Source organism: Periplaneta americana, chromosome 7 (assembly GCF_040183065.1).
Source record: "Periplaneta americana isolate PAMFEO1 chromosome 7, P.americana_PAMFEO1_priV1, whole genome shotgun sequence".
Taxonomy (NCBI): domain Eukaryota; kingdom Metazoa; phylum Arthropoda; class Insecta; order Blattodea; family Blattidae; genus Periplaneta; species Periplaneta americana.
In genome coordinates, this window is record NC_091123.1 from 122,136,980 (window position 1) to 122,164,369 (window position 27,390).

The 27,390-nt window shown below is 35.2% G+C and overlaps 1 protein-coding gene across 1 annotated transcript; it reads left to right on the forward strand.

Moving 5' to 3' along the window:
* Nucleotides 1–27,390, forward strand: LOC138703421 (acidic mammalian chitinase-like). The gene is made up of 9 exons (XM_069831267.1): nt 1–159; nt 2,404–2,592; nt 5,652–5,749; nt 7,271–7,402; nt 7,510–7,637; nt 13,768–13,894; nt 16,835–17,020; nt 24,181–24,294; nt 27,003–27,390. Exons 1-9 carry the CDS (start codon nt 45–47, stop codon nt 27,135–27,137), a joined length of 1,224 nt encoding a protein of 407 aa, XP_069687368.1. The 5' UTR covers nt 1–44; the 3' UTR covers nt 27,138–27,390.

Below are 27,390 nucleotides of genomic sequence, written 5' to 3' on the forward strand. Positions count from 1 at the left end.
CTATTGACGATTTATCAGACGCTGGTTTTATACAAAGTTGTACGATGAAGCTAACATCGAATATCTACGTAGGGGTACTTGTTACTATCGCTTTGATACTTCAGACTTGCAAAGGCTTCATTAGAGATTTCAAGGATCATCGCCGACTTCAAGAAAAAGGTAAATATTTAGTTCGTATAGGCCTAATGAGAACATTAGGAATTCACTTATAAAATTTGCATTAATCATTGTCACAACACTGATTTATTGTTTGTATTCGTATATCTCGTGAAAGGACATAAAATGAAAATTGCCCAATCAAAAAATCATTAAACTTTCTTGGAATAATATTAACCCTCCAGTAGTCGCGCGGCATACATTTGTAATCCACTGCTCTTTATTACGTCATCACATCTCCACTTTCAATGCTGATAATGTGAAATTTTCAGTACCTTCCTGTTACAGTTTAGTCTTACGTCTGGAGTGTCTGGAAGTAATTGTGACTCTTTTTTGTGTACTAACGTATATGTTTTTAGATTTGATTACAATTGTAATCCGTGCGAGTACTGACGCCAGTGTTTTTAACAGGTGAGAAAATTTCCTTATTTGTAATTTGATTTATTCCTATACACCGTTCACAAGCATCTCTACACGTACTTTCTATTGCTGCAGTGGTTAATTTATCCTATAGTATAAATGATTGCTTGGAGATATTTGATAATATAGAACAATAACTTCTCCTCTCAAACAGACATGCACTTAAGCAAAATAATGATTTAAATTTTAGGAGTAGGAAATTGTGACTCTAGAGTGCATAAGCTACTATAAAAGCAATAATAACAAAAGAATATTTAATTACATTGTTTACATCATAATATTCATTAGGGCTATATTATACTGACATAATTGATTTAAATATTAAATTTCAAAGACAGTGACACTGTTATATCACGAACAATTGAAGGGTTCAGAGCGCCAAGCGCCATTTACTAAAAACGGAGAAAGCAAGGGTTAAAGTTAAGTGAATATCATAGTTTAATGAAGATTGACATATCCTTTAGTTTTAATGTGTATAATTTATACTATTGTGCTCCAACCACGAGAAAGTCTCCGCCGGATGAGACGAAGGGGGATAATGCTATGAATGAATGTTGATGTCATAAGATGTCATAAGGTCACACACGTGGGTACTCATATCTCTATTGGCTAGCTCACACAGCACAAACCATAACACTGATACAGACATATTGATACTACCCTAGTTACAAAATTAGATCACAGTTAATCTACTGGTCTTTTAATCTCTTCATACAGGAAATGACATATGCAGGAGAGCGCATGGTTTTTAAACTGGCGTTATAACGGTAATATTATTTATCTACTTCGTTCCAATAGAGGAGGCAATAGTAAGCACATTCCTTTCACGGTTGATCTCCTGGTTGGAGAACAGTACTTGCTATATGTTTAATTGAATTATGGTTTTCACTTAATTTTAATCCTTGTTTTCTCCGTTTTTAATATATGGCGCTTGGCCCACTATGGCTCTAAACCCATCAATTATAGTCCGGGTCAGCTTACTTAATACCGTAAGGGTAAAACCTAACCATCCCCCCCCATTACTACATAAGCTAGTGGATTATGGCGATTTTCTAGTTTGCAGCTTGAATTTTCTTTTGTCGACTTCGTTTCAAATTTCGGTAGGTCTACTGAGCTTGTGTTGTAGTTACAATTTCAAGATTAGTCAGGTAGGCTAAGTTTAAATAAATATAACATGTTTCGTGTGATACATACCCTTGGGTAATCGATAGAAATATACCATTTCACATTTTAATTAATTTCTTTCGTGTTTAGACTTTTATTACAATAATGGAGTAAATATTCTAAAGCAAGGGTCGTCAGCACAGAGCACTCTGGGGCTAGCGTCTCTTACCCGCGGAAAACACAGTGCACCATGGTGCACTCGTAGCTGCTAGCGGGTATGCTCTCTACTTCTTCCTGCGGCACGACGGGGCACACGGGACGGCGCCGCTTACCCTTCGCAGATTTCAGCGAGTGCTGACGACCACTGCTCTAAAGCATACAATTCAAAGTGGCATTCGTTTTTGGAATTCATACTAATCATTTCACGTGATCAAACAAAATACACTTTTTAGGTTAGGTCTTGTGTTTAATCAAAGCAATGAATTTCATGTTGTCAGACAAATTACATTTTAATATTAGCTCATACACTAATCTACGAACTAATAACATAATGTGCGAGAGGTCCAGAAGAAAAATATCCCAAATTATTGAATCTTTTAGAAAACATGTCCTCAACATAAAAATGAGATGTGGTAAATAAGTAAGACATCGTTATTGTTAATACTATATTATTATTATTATTATTATTATTATTATTATTATTACGTTCCCTTCTGTTATTAGGCGACGATCGTGCCGTGTTCTGCTACTATGGGTCCTGGGCCTCATATCGCTGGGGCGTGGGAACCTTCAACGTTGACAACATAGACACGCGTCTCTGCTCACATATCGTGTATGCCTTCACCGGCCTCAGAGACGGTGTCATCGTGTCTCTCGACCAATACAATGACTTGGAGGAGAACTGGGGAAAAGGTAAGACCACGATAACACTTTCATTCATTCTCTGTTTGAACAATATTTGTACAAAGTTATGGAATGATAAGCCAAGTGCATATATGTGAACGTACGGTTACATAGCAATTATACCAATCTATAACGTGAACCTACTCGACATATCACGTAATCTCTGTGAAATGAAGCCGTTCTACATTCGGTTTCCCAAGTGTAAAACTGTATCTGAGAGGAAGTAAAGTGTTGGCTCAAAGAAACACATACATACATACATACATACATACATACATACATACATACATACATACATACATATTTACTTATGGCTTTTAAGGAACCCGCAGGTTCATTGCTGCCCTCACATAAGCCCGCCATCGGTCCCTATCCTCAGCAAGATTCATCCAGTCTCTATCATCATATCCCACCCACCTCCCTGAAACCCAATTTTATATTATCCTCCCATCTACGTCTCGGCCTCCACAAAGGTCTTATTCACTCCGGCCTCCCAACTAACACTCTATATGCATTTCTGAATTCGCCCATACGTGCTACATGCCCTGCTCATCTCAAACGTCTGGATATCATGTTCCTAATTATGTCCGGTGAAGAATAAAATGCATGCAGTGCGTTATGTAACTTTTTTTATTCTCCTGTAACTTCAACCCTCTTAGCCCGAAATATTTTCCTAAGAATCTTATTCTCAAACACCCTTAACCTTTGTCCAAGTTTCACAACCATACAGAAAAACCGGTAATATAACTGTTTCATAAATTCTAACTTTCAGCTTTTTTGAGAACAGACTGGATGATAAAAGCTTCTGAACCGAATAATAACACGCATTTTCCATATTTATTGTGCGTTTAATTTCGTCCCGAGTTTCACTTATATTTGTTACTGTTGCTCCAAGATATTTCAATTTTTCCACCTCTTCAAAGGATAAATTTCCAATTTTTATATTTCAATTTCGTACAATATTCTGGTCACGAGACATAATCATATACTTTGTCTTTTCGGGATTTACTTTCAAACCTATCTCTTTACTTGCTTCAAGTAAAATTCTCGTGTTTCCCCTAACAGTTTGTGGATTTTCTCCTAACATATTCACGTCATCCGCATAGACAAGAAGCTCATGTAATCCGTTCAATTACATACATACATACATACATACATACATACATACATACATACATACATACATACATACATACATACATACATACATACATACATACATACATACATACATACATACATACATACATACATACATACATACATACATACATACATACATACATACATACATACATACATACATACATACATACATACATACATTATAGAGTGAGCTCTAAGTATCTTCTCGTTCATTTTCACTGTGTAGAATGTTGGTATTTGTCATTAAAGGCTACTTAAAGGATAAGGTGAATAGCTGGGCCATGCTCAGAACTTTTAAAAGGGTTTTGAGAATTTTTATTAAATACAATATCATGCTTTTAAATAGTGAGTGTACCTCCGGTATTGAATATTACAATGAATTATTTCACGTTCTAATTCACTGATTTCTTCCCAAATAGGGATAGTTAAAGCGTTGTAAACAGTTAATGGTATAAGCTTTCTCAAAAGAGAATGTTATACTGGCTTTTATTACATTGTAGACCAGCGGTGACCAAAACTCGAGCTGCAGTGATTACTTGCGACAGACAGCCTATGAAGTAAGGAGACGGAGGAAAGGTACTTGGCATGAAAACTACAACCAGTGGTGGTTCCTGTACTAACATCTTGATCACTACCACGGATAACAATCTCAAGCTTCGCTGTATCAGTAATATCGCTGCTGTCATCAAGAGCCAGTGAATAAAATACGATTTTTCTTGCTTCTTTTTTTAAACTTCCTCTTGAATATAATCAGGTATTTTCTAAATTCTTCTCTCGATACTTGGTCGAGAAATTCGTATTTTTTTTCAAAATTAAAAACTTCTTATGGCCAAGTTATTTAAGCTATTTTAATCATTACTCTTTTGAGAAATTCTGTTCTATTAAAAGGCTTTAGAGCACGAGACATTTCAAACCCCATTAGGTAGCAGACTTCCTTACATTTATTTATCTCATCTTTCTCTTTCTGGCTATGAATTAAGACATGTCAATTTCTGGTATTTAACAGTTCGTTGGCACATAATATTGAATCGGTTTTTCTACAATATTATTATTAAAGGAATAACTAATAAATAGTTACCCTCATCTAAAGATTAAGATGATTAAAATTGAGACAAAGCCTAATAATTGTATCTTTCTAGGGAGAAGATCTAAAAATATCAATATTCATGCACGTACAGAAGAATTATAGAAACACTTACTTATTGGTCAATAATAATAATAATAATAATAATAATAATAATAATAATAATAATAATAATATAATAATAATACATTATTCAGCGTGGCAATTCATGTTTCTATATATTCCTAATTAAACCGTTGATCAAAGTAAACATATTATATTTTGTCCGATAGAACAACAAAAAAGTTATTCTTCTCATTCTTTACGAAACCACCTCTTACTGCTTGTAGAGCGACATGATACCGCCACTGCTTGCCTTCAGTACGTGAATGGAACATACAACAACGTACAGGAAACTCCTCATACCCGTTTGAATGTCTGTAATTTACACGATGTAATCACTACACCCGCTTTGGTCACCGCTGTTGCAGACATAATTATGATTTGCGGTCATTCGTAAATGTGTATTCGTACGGAATATTAATACTAATGTTAACACAAGCCAGTGTTACCACTACATTATATGTATCGCTTATTTCACTACTGCAGAGCGACTTAAAGCTCACTTTCTCTCCGACCCTCGATTACTCGTGATCGGGCTACCCGTGTTGCGAAAAGAAATGACATTGAGGTTGACCTTCAATTGAAGGTCAAACACCTGTTTTCTATTTCCCCAAAATATCTGGAATATACTATATAGAATATTTCCTCTTTTTAAAGAAATGGTGAAAAAAAAGGACATAAGCCTACAAAAACACACACACAAATTTGTCTTAGTTCTTGTTTTTCCTTATTTCAGGTTTAATGAAAAAATTTACGACCCTTGCTAGAAACAATGGTATCAAATCCCTGTTAGCTATTGGCGGATGGAACGAAGGATCAACCAAATATTCAGAGGTAAAAGATTTATTAGATTATCATAACATCAGTGGTGTATACTGGTTAAAGGGTTTGGGCTACCGCTGACCCTATTATTACACAAAATATATCTAACAATTACTTTAATTTTAATGACTATGGTAAAACTAATAATACAAAATTATTACATTATGTTATATTATAAACTTTTTCTTTTGTAATTTCCTTGGGCTACCGCCGGTAGCCCCGGTAGCCCGCAAAATACGCCCCTGCATAACATCACCTCAATGCAAGAACTAGGTAACTGAATTTTTCCTATTTTGAGATATTGCCTATTTGCCTATTTATTGCATGTCTCGTTTTCTTTTACTACTTCTTTACATTGGAAAATAGATGTCACTGGCATCGTTCGATCAGTTACCTAGTTCTTGCATTACATTCTGTGCGATGTATGCTATGCTATGACAGAGATAACTAAAAAAGCAAATTTCGAGTTAACTAGTTCTTGCATTCAGGTGACGAAAGTAATACCACAAGTGGGTTCCATCTCGTCACAAGCGCGAAGCGAAATGCGACGGAAATTATTTGAAAATATGAATCCACGAGTGATATTTGCTAAAACTTTTTCGTGAACAGAGTATTCAGTAAACAGTATTAATAAAATAAAAATTAAAACATTTTTCCACCCAACTTAATTTACTTGCATACGGAACTTCGTAAGTTGGAACGGTCTTCTATATGTTTGTACTACTTGTTATCTAGTGTTAAGAACCTGAAGTACAGATGAAGTACTGATTTTCATTCACAATTCAGCACTACTTGCCATCTAGTGTTAAGGATCTCAATTACAGGTGAATAAGTGAACAGCGGGATAGTATGAAGTATTCAATTATATTGAACTGAATGAACACAATGAAAGTTGCTATTTAACCTATGTCGTTTCTTGATAAAAGTTTGACACTTTATAATATGGATCTTAATACAAACATATGTATTCTAATTGAAGGTGCAATAATAAATTATGGATTTGGTAGTCTTTAAAACTAAGATGATTAAGGATCTTGATTAATTATTTCGTAGTTTGTTTATAATGAGGTCACTGTGTTGCTCGTTAAGGGTTTCAGCACAGTCTAGTATATACAGTCACAGCTTGAGTTTATGAGGGTACTAGGAACAATAGACTGTGTAGGTACTATTTCGCATTGTCTGTAATGAGGCGATAGTAGCGATCCTAGTGGTTAGCAACTATCTATGGATGCATATTTCCTACGTATTGAGCTTCGTGGCTGTATGTACTAGACTGTGGTTTCAGTAAGAATGAGCTGTCATTGCCTTCTATATTCCTCGTACTAACCAGGAACAATAATTGCGAATCAGGCGCCACAACATGCAGAAAAGAGTGAATCAGATGCGACAAGATTATTTCGACAATAATTACAGTGATAAATGACCGTGATTAGTTGAAAATTAAAAAAAATACAAGATTAGTCACTGATTGCATGAGTGAAATAGTCTTACAACTGGATTTTCCTGTGGTAAATTAAGCAAAATTATTTCCAGATGGCAGCCACCCAAGAAGGGCGAGAGAAGTTCGCCGATAGTGTTGTTTCTTTTGTGGAGAAGCAAGGTTTCAACGGTCTGGATCTGGACTGGGAATATCCAGCAAGGCGTGGAGGCGTACCTGAAGACAAGGTCCGTATCAATAACCATTTTATCAAATTATTTCTTTAGCTTGACAAAGTATGAAACCCGTCCCATATTTATTAAAAGGTAAAACGATAAATCTGTTTCGATTTCAGGATCACTTCACATTGCTTCTTAAGGTACTATCCGAAAAGCTCCATGCTAGGGGCCATCTCATCACGATAGCCGTTTCTGCAGATCCTAAGACCATCGCAAACGGCTACGATATTCCTAACGTGGGGAAGTAAGTATAGTCTAAATATGAATATAAATATGGTTTATTTAACGTCGCTCGCAACTGCCGAGGTTATAATATCAGCGTCACCAGTGTGCCGGAATTTTGTCCCGCAGGAGTTCTTTTACATGCCAGTAAATCTACTGATAGGAGTCTGTTGTCAGTTAAGGAGCTTGCCTGCCGGTCTGAAGTTGCGCTCGGGCGCGGGTTCGATCCCCGCTTGGGCTGATTACCTGGTTGGTTTTTTTCCGAGGTGTTCCCCAACCGGAAGGTGAATTCCAGGTAATCAATGGCGAATCCTCGGCCTCATCTCGCCAAATACCATCTCGCTGCCACCAATCTCATCGACGCTAAATAACCTAGTTGTTGATACAGCGTCGTTAAATAATAACCAACTAGATATAAGTCTGTCGCATTTACGCACACTTAAATGCCATCGACCTAGGACGGGATCGAATCCGCAATCTCGAACACACAAGACCAGTGCTATACCGACTACGCTACCCAGGCGGACAGAGGGAAGGGGAAATAAGTAGGCCACACGTTTCTCGTAATAAACTAAGTCTTCTTATATTAGTAGAAGTTTAAGAAAAACCAACCTGGTATAGCTGGAGAAGAGAATTCTATGTACCGTTTACACGCTTTACACGCTTGGATTCAGTTATTTGCAAAAACCTTGATAAGTTTTCTGATGCAATATAAAACCAAACTAGGTATGTGCAAATTGATGCATTCGCACTTCGACTTTTAGAAATACGGCTGATTTTACGACAATGTTGAACTTTTAACCCCTTCAGGCCTGATGTACATTATAGTGTACATAGTTTCTTTTTTGGAATGTGTTCGATACTTTTAAATATTTTGAAAAATTCAATGTGATAGAAATGGAGAATATTATTTTTGAAACATTTTTATACCCGAGTTAAAAATAAAATTTAAAATTTTGGGGCCCCAGGAGTCAAAATTGTCCCCAAATTTTTATTTTCTGTGAAGACTTGATTTGGTAATTTTGGATCCCCAGAATGATTATGTGACCAGTTTTATATATATATATATATATATATATATATATATATATATTAATATAAATTCAGGACTGAAGGGGTTAAAATCAAGAGTAATAGGCAAATTAGCCAATAAGTAGATACGACTAAACAACAACAATCAATTTCAGAGCCATCTAGAGATAATCAATCACGTGTATGGAATACATATTTGCTCAGGGATCTCTTCAATAAAGTTCCTTTGCACACATTGCATATGCAAATCAGTTTGTAAAATTATACAAGATGTGGTTAAAAGTCATTTTAAGATATGATAAAACACCTGTAAAGTTTATAAACTAATAGTTTTTATATAATTTTACATTGGTTTTATACGTGTTTTTAACTTAGTTTATAATACGCACATATGTTTCTTCTTGTATTTCACCTATGCTCAATTTGATAATTTATGTCTCTCCACCTGAAAATGATTAAAAAAATCGAAAATATTAGTGCAATTTTAACCTTGTAATATGAAATAACAGAAAACTGATAAGTTGTGGACGGAAAGTATAAAATAATTATTACTATATAAACTCCAACTTATCTGAAATTTCAACCTCAATATGACTTTCAAATTCGGTGTTTCAGTTCTCTATGGAAACAAATATACGGCCTCTGTCCGGAAAATACCCAGCCGTTTTGAATATCTCGAGAATTAGTTGCTTGGCTTTCATGTCACTTGGCATTCAGTCAGAGGGGATCCTACTGTTCTTGTCGTTATTATACAATTATGTCTTCTCGAGAGCCTACTCGAAATTGATCCGTGTATTTAGGCTCGAATTGGTCTGTTGTGCGCACTATATGCGATGATTGTTCCAGTCCAACAAGTGGTTTGGGTGGTATTCGTGAATCCTATCCTCACGGATAAACCATCATACTTATCCTAACAGAGCTAAGTTCCATTCCGAAACGAGCGCCTATTCAGCCCTAAAGCTTGGAGCCCCAATATCCCTTCCTATTGATGCACCAAAACTTCTGATGACGCTGAAAATATGCGAACCGCTACCATAGACCGACTGACATCATCTGGGCGACCTTTCATCCAGCCACTAAGTACCAACTCATCATTATAGGCTTGTCGAATTTCTCTCTGGTGTCTCCAGGTGTTGTCACCTACTCTTGATTAATGGTCAACATAACACAGTTTTCATTATCCTTAATGATGATTTCGTCAGACGTGGCAACACAGTAACTGATGCAATCATGAGAATTGCACTCCATTTCCAAGTAGTTTGGCACTCCCACGCTCCAGCTGGTAGGTGGTAAGTACTGCACTAGAGCTCGATTTTCTAGGTCAAAGCCACAGAAGTTTTGGCAGTACAGTATATCACCAGTTCTATCTATAAGACTTCATCTCTGTCCAATTTTAACTACTAAACTTATAGACGATAGACTTAGCGGTTTAGATGTAGGCCTATGTGTCACTTTGAGCCCTGAGAGATTCCTTATGTCAAGTGCCGAGTCAGTTATATGATAAACAAGTAGGTCAAGTGTGAATCAGTATCTGAACTGATATACAATACAGAATGTTTATCAATAAAATGGTAATTAAAAAGTTAGTGACTTAGAGTACACAAAAATGCAAGATTGCTGACATATAGTGTATTGAAGAATCAAGAGAGGAATTAACAATCTACAATACAAGCATTAAGTGCCAAATTACATAGCTATGAACTGATACTGCGTTTAATTGCATTCATTATGATTAAAAATCATCTATAGGATTAGACATCGCCGCTGGTAGCAACAACATATCCATAACAACATTTTATTCACAAATTATATTGGCGGTTACTCGTGTTTGAGAAAAATGTACGACATCATGAATGGAACTTCAAAAACTCATAAGACCCTGTGTACTTAGAGTCTTTAACTTGTAAGAGTTATGATATTACTTGCCTATTACTGGAGAGTGGAAGCGCGATTCACAAGAGTGCAGTTTCAGAAGTAATAAAAAAAACTGCGATAATTATGTAAGGGTTTAAAATCGGATCCAAGACTATAGAAATTATTCTGACCATATTGAATTTTAGTATTCCCAAGAAACTAGTTCGATTAATTAAAATATGTCTCAGTAAAACGTACAGCAGAGTCCGTATAGGTCAGTTTCTGTCGGATGTTTTTCCAATTCACTGCGGGCTAAAGCAAGGAGATGCACTATCACCTTTATTTTGTAACTTTTCTCTAGAATATCCATCAGGAAAATCCAGGAGAACAGAGAGAGTTTGGAATTGAACGGGTCACATCAGCCTGCTTGTCAACGCTTAGGAGAAAATCCTAAAACTCTCAGGGAAAACACGGGAATTTCACTTGAAACTTGTACAGAGATACGTTTGGAAGTAAATTCCGAAAAGACAAGATATATGATTATGTCTCGTGACCGAAAAATAGTACGAAATGTAAATATAAAAATTGAACATTTATCCTTTGAAGAGGTGAAAAAATTTAAACATTTTGGAGCATCAGTAACAAATACAAATGACATTCGGGGGGAAATTAAACACAGAATAAATCTGAGAAATGCCTGTTATTATTCGGTCGTCCAACCATACATCAATACAGGCACTGCTATGATTTTATAAAATTTCAACATTGTATCTCTTCTGGCTTTTCCTGACAAGGTGCGTTTCATTGTTCCACACATATAGGCCTGTTGAAATTTTTCCAGTTTATTTCTTGCGTCCTCGTCTTCTTCATATATAATATCACACCCCAAATAATTAAAGTGATTAACTAAAGAATTTCTAATCTCTCTTAATATACAATAATTTTCTTCAATAACTTTTTTTATTCTTATCCAACATTTACTTATACAGTTGTACTTTAATAACTGATATCAACTTAAAAAAGTAACACTTTAACATTAAGGATGAATGAAGTATCACTTCAACGACTCTTTGAATAAAGTACAAACGCTACATGTTACTTATAATATTAATTATTATAGTTATTGTCAGAACTTTCATTAAAAGTTATATCTCATTGGAAGCACCAGCCAAGAATCTGTTTACATCCTCTCTAAAAAATTATAAAAAAGCTGTAACGTCGATATGTCCACATTTTCTTTGAGCGATAATGTCGCTTTCAGCATAGAATAATAAGACCATAAGCTTGAAACGCTTACCTTCTGAGATTTTTCAGAAAAATATGCCAAAAACAATATCTCCATTCACACCTCTGATATCATTGCATCTTCTCCAATCACAGAACACGTCTTTTCTCTCCCTCTCTCTCTCTCTCTGTGAGAGCCGGGAGGGGAACATCCCTGTGCACCGCGACCTGAGGTCTATTGTGCCCCGCTGGGATGAGTTGCAAGCCCACCGACCGCACCCACACCGAACCGACCTAACCGCTAACATCTTAACGACCAGTCCCGCCATCCCTCCAAGTCCGTATACCATTCGACCCAAACAGCCCTCCACATTTCCCCCTCAAATGGTCTGAGGTGTAAGCCACCTTTTCCGTCTCAACGGTCCGAGGTGTAGGCCTCCTCTCCCGTCGGGAGGGAAGTGGGTTGCGCTGCTGGGTCACCAGCTATACTCTTTTTTTTTTTTTTCATGAAGTGCAGTTTCATAGAAAGGACTTTGCTGACAGACCTTCTACTGCCCCCTACTAATTGGTTGTCATAAATAAATGTCCTCTTTACTGTGACGGAAATCTTGTCTTCTCCTGTCAGTAACCAATCGCAACACTTGTTCAGAAGATTGACAGGCTCCCGTCAAATCCACATGGAGGCAGAGTTGCTGCATCTTTTCCTAATTCCAAGGATCCCGTCAGTCTCATTTCAAGGGTCACCAGGATTGTGGCAACTGTACAATGTTGGGACAAGGGGACAGGATGGAATTATCAGAGGTGTTTGTGTAGGAAGTCATAAATCTGTAAGTGGGTGTTCAAAGAAGCCACCGAACTGCACTCCACGAAAAAAAATAGAGTATACCACGCTTGACATAGCTATTATCCACGGAGGCCGGTCGAGTGTGTCAGCAGCTTTGGAGGGCCGCCACAGGCGCGATCTGAAAACCAAGGAAGACAACCGGAAAGAAAGGAAAAGATGATGAGGGAGGAAAGGAAGTGGCGAGAATGAGTGGAGTTCCATACACTTGATATAGTTACCTGATATTCAACCAAAGGAGTGAGGGGAAAAACCCTGAGAAAATCTCACCCAAGCAACTCGCCCCAAGCGGGGAATCGAATTCCGGCCCGCTGAGTTCAGGAGCGAAGACGCTACCACGAGACCACAGCGGTGGACTCAGAACACGTCATACTCTTTTTCGTACGTAGATATAGTTTAGTTGGTAACAAATCTGATATAACACAAACTACACCAACAATGAAAGCAATTGCCTAGAAACGCTTAGCCTACATCTATTCTCTCATATTACGTATTGCGATGTTTGTGACATACATAATATCTAGACGGCCGTCCTCTAAATACATTCCAGGAATGAATTACTAATATTTTACAATTATTATATTTTAATTACAAAACTAAGAAGACTCTAACTTTATAAGTAAGTATTGAACAAAATATTATATGGTACTAGAGAATCAAGACATATTTATACACTCGCGGAAATTAACACGCTCGACTAACGTCTCGCGTGTCAAATCTTTCGATCGTGGATAAAATACGTCTTGATTCTCTAGTACCATAAAACTATTAAAAATTGTTAAATACGCTGAAAGCAAGTAAAACAGGTATAGCAGTTTATCTGTAAATAATATAAATAGTTATCATATCTTACTATAAACTATCAAATGTAAGTTTTAAAATGAGCTTTGGTTCAATAAAGGATTCCAGAGTCGATCACTGAAACTGGCTTAATACGCTACATTTATTGCCGAATAGCGCTAAAACTGTTGGACTTTCGATAGTGAAATTGTACAGGTACACTTTTCTCGGTATCCTTTATGAATAGGGGGAAAAAAAAATCAGAGTATAAAATATGCCGAGCTTCTTTGCTGCTCGATTTCACATGGAATAGCTCAAAGCGAAACCTCTACACAGCATGTTGGAAGAAGTCAAACAACAAACGCATAGGGAAATTTATTATTTCAGATTTTAACATTAAATATAATGTAAACTGTTACAGATATGCCGACTATATTACTGTAATGACTTTCGACTATCACACACCTTCATCTGATACCGTGACGGGTCTCAACTCCCCATTGGATTCTCTGCCTCAAGACACTGGCTACAACAAGGAACTCAATGTAGTAAGTCAGTACAATAACTAATTCAGTACTTTTGCTGTAGGACTGCTGGGGAAGCGGAATTCTCGTCACCGTAACTCCCGTCATTGTATCATCTAGTCACTGCAACTTTATTACCCGGTATTTTGGTCACTTCGATTTTTTGGTCACCCACACTGCATAAAATGTTACATGATTTATATTTCAAAATTGCCACCCAAATTGTGTCCGATGGCTCTGAGGTACGTAAGAACATCACCATCTTCTTTATAATCAGGGTATCGTTCTGTGATTCTACTAATCTTTCTCTAAATCCTAAGTTTGTCCAATAGAAACATTAATAAAATATTAAATGTAATCGATGACAAGAACGCCAGTGACTAAAGTGTAATCAGTGGCCAGAATGCCGGTGACTAAAATGTAATCGGTGACAAGAAGGTATAATGACATCACCGGTGACGAGAATTCCTAGATCCGGATTGCTGTTGGTGACGTATAGAAACAAATTACAGTATTTGAAGTTGTTATGTAATGACGATGACATGTGAAATGCGTCTTGGGTAAGGAAACACTGATCAGTAGGCCTATGTCCCAAATTGTACAATCTTAACAACTTAAAATCTCAAATTCGGTTTTATCGAAGTTTATTTCAGGATTGTATAGATATTTAAAGCGGCATTTAGGATCTTACTATTTTCTTTTTAGGATACTATTATGTTTCAAACAGTACGTTATTGTGTAGTACCTTCAAATCAATTATTTTACATTTCTTGCAAATCATAAATAATTTGAGTATGTCACAATACTCATACCAATTATTCAATAATTATTTGGTGATAGTTAAACAATTTTCTATGAGAGTAATACTTTATTGACATTTGAAGGCCAAATACCAGTAAGAAGTAAAATTTTCAAACAACCAAATCATTGAACAAGTGAATCAATTTAAATAATTAGGTAAAATTATTTCATACGAAAATGAATTGGATATAAATCACAAGTTAAATAACTTTATTAAGATTACCGGCATAATAAATAATATATTTAAACCAAAACAAACTTCAAGTAAAAGCTGATTAAGGTTATACAATGTGTTCTCTTTCCATTGATACCAATATCATGTTTCTAAGTGTCTCCTAACAATAGTTATTCAAGTTTGTAATCGGAAAGATCATTTATAGTAACACTGTATTATTTGTGCACATATCAAATACAGCTAATTAAATGTAGTATATAAATAAATAGTCAAACAGAATATATGTATGTTGCTACTTCACAGCCTATTCTCTATTGAAGTTCTGGCTGATAATGCCTACATCTATACCATTATCTCCTGGCTTAGTTGCCTCATAAATGATGCCTTACTAGTGTCACTTATGACTTTATGAGATTCCAAACAGTGTTCGAACTATTGAATAAACATACAAACTTCAGAGTCAACAACTGAAGGACACTGATTGGTTGAAGAGATTACGTGACTGTACGTGAGGAAACATTCCAAATTATTGAGCTATCTTCTGTGACGATGACTACAGTGAAGAGGGGAAGGTAACGTCATTATGGTAAAAATTTTGCGCATGCTAGAAAGATGATAAGCATCGACAGGGATTTAAGGAAATCCATACAAGTATAATTTGCGTGAAACATCTATACCCGAATTAAAGTAATAAAACACAATATGCACTTTAATTAACACTGCAGTGTATTTTATTGTCTGCAAAGATTTGAGGTATACTAAATAGAGAATGAGGAGGGACGGACCGCATGGAAAACCACTAACACTTCTGTTTCTGCTGTTCCACGAGTGTCGTCAAAATAAACCTCTCACTTTTCTCTTTCGTACCTCGAACATAGTTGTTTCACGTAAAAATGTATTCGTAGCAATCCAATCCATATTTCAAGGGGAACATTTCTTTCTTCGATATAAAATAGATAAGAAAATGTAACACTTTAGCGTAACATGAAGTTCAGTAAAACTCCGATAGATGTTGCACATGCCAAAGAGTGCGTGTGCTGCCATCTGTCTGGTGTTGATTAATCTACTTTCAATTGAGTAAGAGACGAACGTTATATAATATAGGCTACAACTAGTATTAGCTGCAAATAATAATAATAATAATAATAATAATAATAATAATAATAAAAATAATAATAATAGAATGAAAAAACAATACTGTACAAAAAATGTTCACTCAATCATGGCTCTGTGAATCTGTCGCCTGTGAAGTAAAACGTTATGAAGTTACGGACAGAGTGAAGTGTAAATGAAATTTGAACAGTTTATAGATGAAGTACAGGGTGAAGAAACTTCATTCTCTTATCTTGTCCACTATAACTATTTCCTTTAATTAAGTAGTAGGCTAGTAGTACGTAGTATTGAGTGGCTAGGATCGGATTAGCGACGACCTTTCAGCACGTCGGCTCGACAGTGGCCGAATTATGGGATAGATGAGAATGAAGTGTACCAGCCCACCGGCCGCATGAGACTCCTAACCCGCTCACCCAATGGGCCCCCTACATCCCCCGCCATAAGTTCATACCGCCAAGCAGCACAGAATCCATTCCGACAGCCCTTCTAAGCGCTCTTAAGGATTGATTCCTGGAAGAGATATTGTGAAAGCTTTGGAACCCAGAGACGGTTTCGGAAAGGATGCCCCTTCTACAAGCGGACGAAGATACGTGTCATGACCTGAATATGCCTATGGAATGAGATGATGTAGATGAGTGATATATTATGAAATCTAAATTCTTTTTCTACAGAGAAGAGGAAGGGAAATGGATTGTGGCAATGAAAATTCCAACTTGGCATTTGCCTAAATAACTGTAGAAAACCACGGAAAAACCATTTCCTTCATAAAAAAAAAGCTGGAGATCGGACACGAGTGTGTGCAAAAATAAACTCGCGGCTAGGTTATCGAAGAGGACTATTAGAAATTATATAAATGAATAGGTATTTGTTTTCAGAAAAACAGCATCAACACATGGCTGAAGGGAGGTGCTCCACCGAACAAACTGCTACTCGGGACTCCACTTTATGGTCGCACGTATCGACTGTGGTATGAGGACCAGCATGACTTGGGGTCTCCGATACTCGGACCTGGGGATGCCGGACTCTACACTCAGGAAGCCGGTTTTCTAGCCTATTATGAGGTAAGAGCACCTAACTTGAAGAACGAAACACTTTTCTACTTACAATTTAAGGAATTTCATATGCGTTTTCTCGCTTATAGAGCTTACTTAAGTATCATATTACTTCTTGTAGTAGTAGTAAGTTAATAATAATAATAATAATAATAATAATAATAATAATAATAATAATAATAATAATACATTTTTACTTGGTTGTTTAACGACGCTGTATCAACTACGAGGTTATTTAGCGTCGATGGTATTGGTGATAGCGAGATGGTATTTGGTGAGATGAGGCCGAGGATTCGCCATAGATTACCTGAAATTTGCCTTACGGTTGGGGAAAACCTCGGAAAAAACCAAACCAGGTAATCAGCCCAAGCGGGAACCCAACCCGCGCCCGAACGCAACTCCGGATCGGCACGCAAGAGCCTTAGCCGACAGAGCTACGCCGGTGGCAATATAATAATAAAAAAATAAAAAAAATAAAATAATAATAATAATAATAATAATAATAATAATAATAATAATAATAAATCTGAAAAGTACAAGTCTCCAGGTATCAATCAAATTCCAGTAGAATTAATACAAGAGGGTAGAAACGCATTATGTAGTGATATTTTTAAGCTTATACATGCTATTTGGGAAAAGGAAATTGTATCTGACCAATGCAAGGAGTCTGTAATTGTATACAGTACCTATCTTTAAATAGGGTGAAAAGACTGACTACTTTCGAGGAATGTGACTTTTCTTGACGTCATACAAAATTTTGTACAATATTCTTTTAAGAATATTAACTCCTTCTGTAGATGAAATTATTGGGGAACATCAATGTGGTTTTAGGCGTAATAGATCGACTATTGATCAGATTTATTGTATTCGACAGGTATTGAAAAAAATGGCGTATAAGGGCAGAGTACATCAGTTATTTGTAGATTTTAAAAAAGCATATGACTTGGTTAAGAGAGAAGTTTTATATATTATTCTTATTGAATTTGGTATCCCCAAGAAACTAGTTCTATTAATTAAAACCTTTGCCAGAGAAACTTACAGCAGAATCCTTATAAGCCAGTTTCTGTCGCTTTTTCAATTCACTGCAAGCTAAAGCAAGGAGATGCACCATCACCTTTACTTTTTAACTTTGCTATAGAATATGCCATTAGGAAAGTCCAGGAAAACAGGAAGAGTTTGATATTGAACAGGTTACGTCAGCTGCTTGTCTATGCGGATGACGTAAATGTATTAGGAGAAAATCTACGAATGTTTAAGGAGAACAAGGGAATTTTACTTGAAGCAAGTCAAGAGATAGGTTTGAAAGTGAACCCCGAAATAACAAAGTAGCCTGTATGATTATTAGGGAGAGGATTTTTATGTGCTAAAAATTTAAATATATTTATTTTTATGTGCTAAAAAGTATGAAAATATTTGCGAAAAATAAAATACAAAAATATTTTTTTTTATATGACAAAAATACCTTACTTAGCTTGGAAAAAAAATGTTACTAGGTACTCACCAACCACACTTGAGTGCTAGTAGTTGGCCAAAGGTCATCTCCAAATTCTCCATCACAAATGCATGCCGATTATCTCTGAACAACGACTTTTCACATCACAGGACGTCAGACGTGCATATTTAAAGATAGGAATGTCACAAACACCGTCAATTTCACCTACAGGCACACTCTCCAGTACTTGAGCAACTTCACACATTTTTTTATATCCACTGTTTTTCCCAAACCCATTCTGGAATTTGTCCCTTAGTAATTGTGCTTCTGAACCTGGTAGCGAGTCTAGTTTAATTTTCACGGCACGCACCTCCCTGTTTCAGAAAACAGGTTTTTGGTTGTTTAGAGTTTTTTATGGTGTCACACAAAAAGGTTAGATATGCTAATAGGAAAGCCAAATTGTTTTTTAAACAATCATCTTTCAGTATATCTTGAAGGATATCGATTGACGAAGCCCGATAACAGGGAATCACAAGACTTACTTGATGGATATGAGCGAGAGGCGAGAGATTTGTTTAAATTAAATAATGTTCATACCCTTGATTTAGTTTAAAAGTTCTTCTAAAAAATTATTTAAGTAAAAAAAACTCCAAGGTTTATGTGTTTATAATAGATTTCCTGAAAATATGTATTTACATTTTTTTTTGTGAAAATATGTGTTTTTATGTGAAATAAAATTCGGGTTTTAAACTTGAAGCTTCATATTCGGAATTTTTAACTTTGTCAATTGTGTTTTACACACGCAAAAATAATATTTAATTACAGTGGAACCTCTATTATCCGTGGTAATGAAGGGGATGGACTGAACGATTAATCGAAAAAATCGGATAATCCGTACCATAAAATATTTTCGTAAATGAAGTGAATAATTCTTGAAGTTTCGTAATTTCCACCGTACTCTTGTGTTTAACATGCTAGATAGTGGATCAGAAGTTCACTAATTTAAGTTCGGTTGTCAAGGACCTGTCTTTAAGCGGCAAGAAAACTCCTTGTAATGGCTGTTAGCGGAAAGATAGAAATAGTAGAGGTCTCATGTTGTAGATTTACATACTCTGTACACTTTATCCTTAATTTTTATTAAATCGTGCACAGTTGTAACATCAGTCTCATATTCTGATGCGAGATGAGACACAGTTTCTCTTTCCCCAAATCATTGGATTATATGCATTTTTCGATACTTATCACAAAAGTTTTCTTTTGACATTCATGGAATACGTTTTATGTAGAAGTTGTACAGTACGGCAACTCGAACAGTAGACCAAACTGGAAGAGAAAGGCTTGTAATAACACTCTCTAGAGAAAAAAAAATACGTACTAATATAACGTACAGTAGTAGTTCATATGTTTCTGTAGCAAAGAAAAAAAAAACAAAAAAAAAAGGAAAAAGAAAAAGAAAATGAGAGTGAGCGAAAGACAGTCGGATAATACGTCAATCGGTTAATAGGATGTCGGATAATCGGGGTTCTACTGTACATAGAAATCCGCTCCTTAATGATTATGTCTCGTGGCCAGAACATAGTATGAAATGGAAAATAAATATAAAAATTGCAAATGTATCCTTAGAAAAGGTGGAAAAATTTAAGTACCTTGGAGCAACTGTACCAAATATAAATGACACTCGAAAGGAAATTTAGCGCACAATAAATATGAGAAATGCCTGTTATTCGGTTCAGAAGCTTTTTGTCACCCAGCCTGCTTTAAAAAAAAAAAAAAAAAAAAAAAGTGAGAGAGAGAAACAGAAAGAATTTTCTATATGGTTGTGAAACTTGGACTCTCACATTGAGAGACGAACAGAAGTTAAGGGTGTTCGAGAATAAGATGCTTAGGAAATTATTTGGGCTAAGAGGGATGAAGTTACAGGAGAATGGAGAAAGGTACACAACCCATAACTGCACGCATTGTATTCTTCACCTAACATAATTAGGAACATTAAATCCAGACGTTTGAGATGGGCAGGGCATGTAGCATGTATGGGTGAATCTAGAAATGCATATAGAGTGTTAGTTGGGAGAACTGAGGGGAAAAGACCTTTGTGAGGATAATATTAATATTGATTTGAGGGAGGTGGGATATGATGATAGAGACTGGATTAATCTTGCTCAGGATAGGGAGTGATGTGATGGCGGCAATGTACCTTCGGGTTCCTTAAAAGCCATTTGTAAGTAAGTAGGCCTAAGTAAGTAAGTGAGTGAGTGAATAATAATAATAATAATAATAATAATGATAATAATAATAATAATAATAATAATAATAATAATAATAATAATAATGACGTTATTTCATAATATACAGTCTCATTAATGCTCTTATTCTCAAAACTGTTGCCAAAGCTTTACTATGACATACTTCCGAAACATTTGTTGAATCCTAGATAACAGCTATTGATAACAAATCAAGATGATAAGTTCTTTTTTCCTTGTCTTGCCTGATGATGTAAAAGACATATAGCTTCGACACATATGATATTTCTGTATTTGACACAGTGAAAGCCCAAAATTTTGCACCGCGTTGAAGACCATGATCTATAATGAAAATTTCATCCTGGTAAAATCTGAATTCCTAACAACGAAGAAATACAGTCTGATTTTAAAAGGGTATTAACCCCTGAAAAATGTACACTTCACTCTATCTGATTTTATTCTTCACATAAACTTAATAATAATAATAATAATAATAATAATAATAATAATAATTATAATAATAATAATAATAATAATAATAATAATAATGTTTTATTTTCGCTGGCAGAGTTAAGGCCATAAGGCCTTCTCTTCCACTCAACCAGCCTTAATCAATACAATACATATTTAAATTACGATATTTACACTACACTTAAAAGGTTCTCCAGCAATATTCTTCAGTTAAGTTTTAACGACTAGTAGACTACATATTTATTTAAATTTAGATAAACCTATAAGGTAAAGTAGTAACTTAATTTATGAGCTAATTTAATTCAATCAATTATAATTAATTTGAGATTTGAGATAGCTAGTAAAATGATGAAAATTAATTTAATATAAGCTTACTAGAACTATATTAAAGGAAGAAATATATATATATATATATATATATATATATTTCTATAATGAGAATATTAATGTAATTGCCATTAGAGGTTTTGTAAATCTATTTAGAGAAATTAATGATAATAATAAGAATGGGCAGATGTTAGTTTCATTATATGTAATAAATATTAATCAGCAATTAATTTGTTAAGTAAGAATTTATGTAATTTTGACCTAAATGAAGTTTTTGTCCAACAACCCCTTACATCCCTCGGTAGCGAGTTCCAATTTCTAGCAACTGAAACTGTATAAGATGAAGAATATAAAGATGTCTTGTGGTAGGGTATAATGAGTAAATTGTTATGATGAGATCTTGTACTTAGCTGATGATATGCGGAAAGTTTCGAAAACAAGAAGCCAAATAGATTGGGGTAGCGGTGCACAGAATTTGAAATAAGAGAACAAGAGAATGCAGGGCTCGTCGATCACTTAGCCTTAGCCAAGACACAGTTTGGAAAGACGGGGAAACATGATCATACTTACGAATATTGCAAATGTAACGGACACACGCATTATGCACACGTTGTAGCCTGTTGCTCAAATTTGCATTTAGGTTACTTAATATAATATCGCAGTAGTCAAAGTGTGGCATCACGAGTGTTTGTACAAGGATTAATTTTAATTTATCAGGAAGAAAGTTCTTCAGTCGCTTTAATGAGTGAATAATGGAAAATATTTTTTTGGAAGTGTGATTCACTTGTTCATTCCATTCCAGGTGACAATCCATAATAATAGGCTACCAGACGCAATTATCTCTTGATAAACCAACTGTCAATGCTTTATTCATCAAAGATGAGACGATAACAGAAAAGTAACGGAGCAAAAGTGGTATTATAAGAGACAAAAGCTTATTTTATCACCAGAACCTTTCGAGCCGTTAATTGACTTTTGCTATTTAGATTTCAGTATGAATAAAATGCTACATTCTGCATGATATTTTCGTATATCCATATTTATTATAATGCACGGGGAAAAAGTAACATTCAACCCATTTGATTTCGTATATGTCCGCCAATACGAACAACCATTTGAGTCTTAGCATGCAGGCTTTCACGGCCGGTGTCTAGTTGAAACAGAGCTTCCGGGCTAAGATGCCGTGGTCTACTGGTGCTGACGTTACGAGACGTTTCGTCTACTTCTACGGCAGACATCTTCAGTGGTTAGGTATCCTCGGTCGAAGTCTTCTGCTCGGGATACCTGTAGCAACTGAAGATGTCTGCCATAGAAGTAGACGAAACGTCTGGTAACGTCAGCACCAGTAGACCACGGCATCTTAGCCCGGAAGCTCTGTTTCAACCATTTGAGTCTTTCCCTTCCGAAATATAAGTGCAAGAGATTTAGTTACCTCTTTAACACTGCCCTGAAACTCGAAAACTCTACCCTCAGCTGCTAACATAATTCAGTACCATACAGGTAAGCTCAAATTTTAGACAATGAGAAACTGAAATACTTTGTGGTTTATATAAAACGTCGATTTTGTCATGCAGAATGAGCAAAGCTTCGCTATACCGCCAAGTCTCATTTCACCTGTAGCGCTTGTAAAGTCAAGAAAGTATTCAGCGTGAAGTTAACAATAACTCTTAGAGATTTTACGTTAGTTGTGTTGGTGTGTCCACCGATATAAAGTTACTGCGAAGTGATATAGCGACATTTTGTTTATACGACTGTAGTTTCGACACATTGGATATTTCTGTATTTGAACGGTGAAAGCCGAAAATTTTGCAGAGCGTTGAAGACCATGATCTATAACGAAAACTTCATCCTGGTGAAATCTGAATTCCTAATAAACAACGAAGAAATACAGTCTGATTTTAAAACGGCCTTAACACTTCAAAATGTCCACTTCACTCTACGTATCTGATTTTATTTTTCACATAGACTTACCAGACGCAATTATCTCTTGATAAACCAACTGTCAATGCTTTATTCACAAAGATAAGACAAGAACAGAAAAGTAACGGAGCAAAAGTGACATTATAAGAAAGAAAAATTGTTCCCATAGCTTGTTTTATCACCAGGACTTTAGAATCCACCTTTCTGTTTAGAGCCGTTAGTTTACTTGTGCTATTTAGATTTCAATAGGAATAAAGTGCTACATTCTGCGTGATATTTTCGTATAGTCCTATCCATATTTTCGTATTACTTGTAATGCAGGGGAAAAAGTAACATTCAACCAATTTGATTCGTATGTCCGCCACTACGAACACCATTAATTGAATCTTTCCCTTCTGAAATATAAGTGCAAGAGATTTAGTTACTTCTTTAACACTGTCCTGAAACTCGACAGATAACACAATATTCAATACCATATAGGTAAGCTCAAATTTTATAAAGTGAGAAACTGAAATACTTTGTGGTTTATATAAAACGTCGATGTTGTCATGCAGAATGAGCAAAGTTTCGCTATACCGCCAAGTCTCATTTCACCTGTAGCACTCGTAAAGCCAAGATAGTATTCAGCGTGAAGTTAACAATAACTCTTAGAGATTTTAAGTGTGTTGTATTGGTGTGTCCGCAGATGTAAAGTTACTGCGAAGTGATATAGCGACATATTGTTTATACGTACATCATTACCATAACAAAATTGATTCATTCGTGATGATTTCTTTCAGATATGCTCTAATCCAGACTGGAACATCGTTTGGAATGCAACTAGCTCTGTTTTATATGCTTACAAAACCTATCAGTGGCTCAGTTATGACGATCCAAATACGATAACTATTAAGGTGAGTATATGCTGGATATTGATCTATTTTCATAGCTATTACGTTGAAATCAATTTCTGAAAAGGGAAAGCAACAAATTATTATTTAATACTAAGATTTCTGTTCACAAGATTTAATTTACTGTACCGGCACATCCAGAAGTCGTGTAATCAAGCCACTTTTGGCGTACGAAACGGTTAAGCTTAGATACTACGAGATTCTAATCAACAGTTATACTGTCGTGTAGTTTTCTAAAAATTTAATATTTTCACTTAAAATTCCATTCCATATTATCATGTTAACGTTGCATCACCATTGTGTAGACTGTGAATGGCCTGTGTTGTTCGAAAGGGTCACTAAATCGAAGAACTACTTTTTGTGCAATATTTAAAACTGATTGGAATCAACAATCTTGAATTCGATTCCCATTTTAGAAAGACGTAAATGTGTATTATGTCAATAAGCTGTCTCATGCACTGTCATATGACACAACATGCACAATGAAGCGAAAAAAACAGTAAAAATATGCACTATAAAAATTGAGTTTTACGTCATGTTACTTTTTTATTTCCTTTTGAAACAATGTAATACAACTAATTTCTACAAAGTTTCTTCACTTAAGGGTATATGTACGTGAACGACCACAAATATTATCAGAAAACGCAGGCTCTTAATTTCTAAAATGTTATAAGAAAATGAACTTACAATGGACAAAAATTACAAGGTACACCAAGAAGACTTATTAGAACTTAAATATCTGATAAAAGTGTAAAAAAGATTACTAATAATATTTTTCAAACCAGTTTTATCAAAGTATGAAAAAAATAAAAACTGCAGTTACATAATTTGGTAATCATAATATTGTTATGGTCTCTGACATTTTAAATATTTTTCCTGTATGTAATGAACACCTATTTCTGAAAAGTGGACTACTCTCAGATATGTAGAGTTGTTTATTTTAATACAATTAATTTTTTATTTGTCCTATATAAAATATATTAACATTTACATAATGTTTTGTGACCTAATCTTTCTATTTTGAAATAAATGGGCATTATTGTAGTCTAACTTTTGCATAAATGCATGCTAAATCAGTGTACAAAACTTCAGAATTCTATCTTTAATGGTTGTGGAATTAAGAAATAATATGTATGAAAATTTTACAATTTTGGAAAATTTAATTTAAAGTAAAAAGTGAATTCTAAAAAATATTATTAGTAACGTTTTTATACTTTTATCAGATATTTAAGTTCTAATAAGTTTTGTTGCGGTACCTTGTCATTTTTGTCCAATTGTGAGTTCATTTCCTTATACAATTTTAGAAAATTACACCCTGCATTTTCTGCCAATATTTGTGGATGTTCACGTACATATATCCTTAAGCTCATGCGTTTATCTGACAGCATATTCTTGAACATAGAAAAGTATCTATGTCACAAAAAGTGACAGGTACATACTGTACTTAAACGAAAAAAATTAGTGACAATGTGAGATTGAATTATAAGTCATTTGTATTTCCGCAAGACCATGACTTCATCGCGAATCGAACCCACGACCTTCCGAACTTGCAGCGTTATGCCTTAACAGCGAAGCTACCTTGAGCCCCAAAATACACAAATACGTCTTTGTTACAACAATTACAATAAACTATATCACCATTATCCATCTTTAGAAATTCCTTTCCCTCAATCAATTTATAATCTCTTCTTGCAGTTCTAACAGGAGCTATAGCAACACTTCACAATTCAACACAAATATATACCAAATTGCAGTTGCAAACATTGTTTCTATCTTCCTTTCTTTCAATATTTTGGTCTCAGGCTTATGACAAACGAGAGTTGGGGGTTGGGAAAAGGGACAGTTTAATGGAAAGTCTAAAGATTAGTTGTCAAGTAGGATGCAACGAAATCATATTAATGGTAGCTTTCTCTTATATCTTTTTTTTCCACAATAGAAAAATAACGTGGAAATATCAGGTTCATAAAAGCCCTGATCACATATATAACAGATTGGTCATCGTAATGTTAAAAACGGTAGCATGTGGAAGAGAACAACCACCAGGATCGTCACAGTCGATTTCAAACAACCGCTAGATGGAAGTGCAGTTGCTCCATGCAATTCAAATGGGAGTTATGACGTGACTCCTCCTACTGTCGCTAGATGGCAGTATAGTAAACTTGATCAAAGTTGTTGCCGTCAAACCTATAAGGCTGAGCAATCTGTTATATAGTGATCAGGAATAAAAGGCACTATTATGCAAGTTAACATAGTATAGGCTATGCACTAAAGCCAGAAAAAAGGACATAATATGTAAAATAAGTGCCTTAATATGTCCTTATAAATATAAAGTCTTCAAAATATGCATTAGGCATGAGCTTCCGCCATCTTGCAATTGTTACTTCTTCGTTTCGCTTGTGCGCATATCGATAATACCGCCATCATCCAGCGGTGATAGCTTCAGGCGTCTGATTCGAAAATGTAGCTCGGTGCTTCAATTTGTAACTTATCACTCTCATATTCACTAAGTGTATGTCGCTCTTGTAGATCACATCCATTAGGCTGAAGCACGACATCAGTTATTACATTTTTAGTAATTTTCTTTATACTTTGTCTTCTGTTTCGTACGATTTATGTTAAAGTAGAGTGAAACAACACACTGTTAAGCTTCAATAAAGTGTTTTGTTATAAAGATTATCGAAATCTTAAGTATGTTTCCTTATGTATCACAGACAAAATGGGCCTTGGAGAAGAATCTCGGTGGAGTGATGGTATGGTCACTTGAATCTGACGATTTCCATGGAAACTGCGGAAAAGGAACCTATCCTTTATTAACAACAGTCAACAAAGCGCTACAGCGAGTATAAAGCATCTAGATTTACTGAAGATGAAGATGATAATGTGAAGCAATTGTATAGAACGCAGGCATATTTTTTAAATGCTTACATTATTGTAGGCTATTTCTTTATCCTTCAATATAGAGTACTTTCTCAATCTGTGGAATAAGTTTTCACACAAACTTGAATTGGAAAATATTTCAATGTAGCTATTTTATATTTATATTAAATATTTAAATTCTGTATACATTCGAAGAGTTTAATAAATAATTAATCAAGTAAA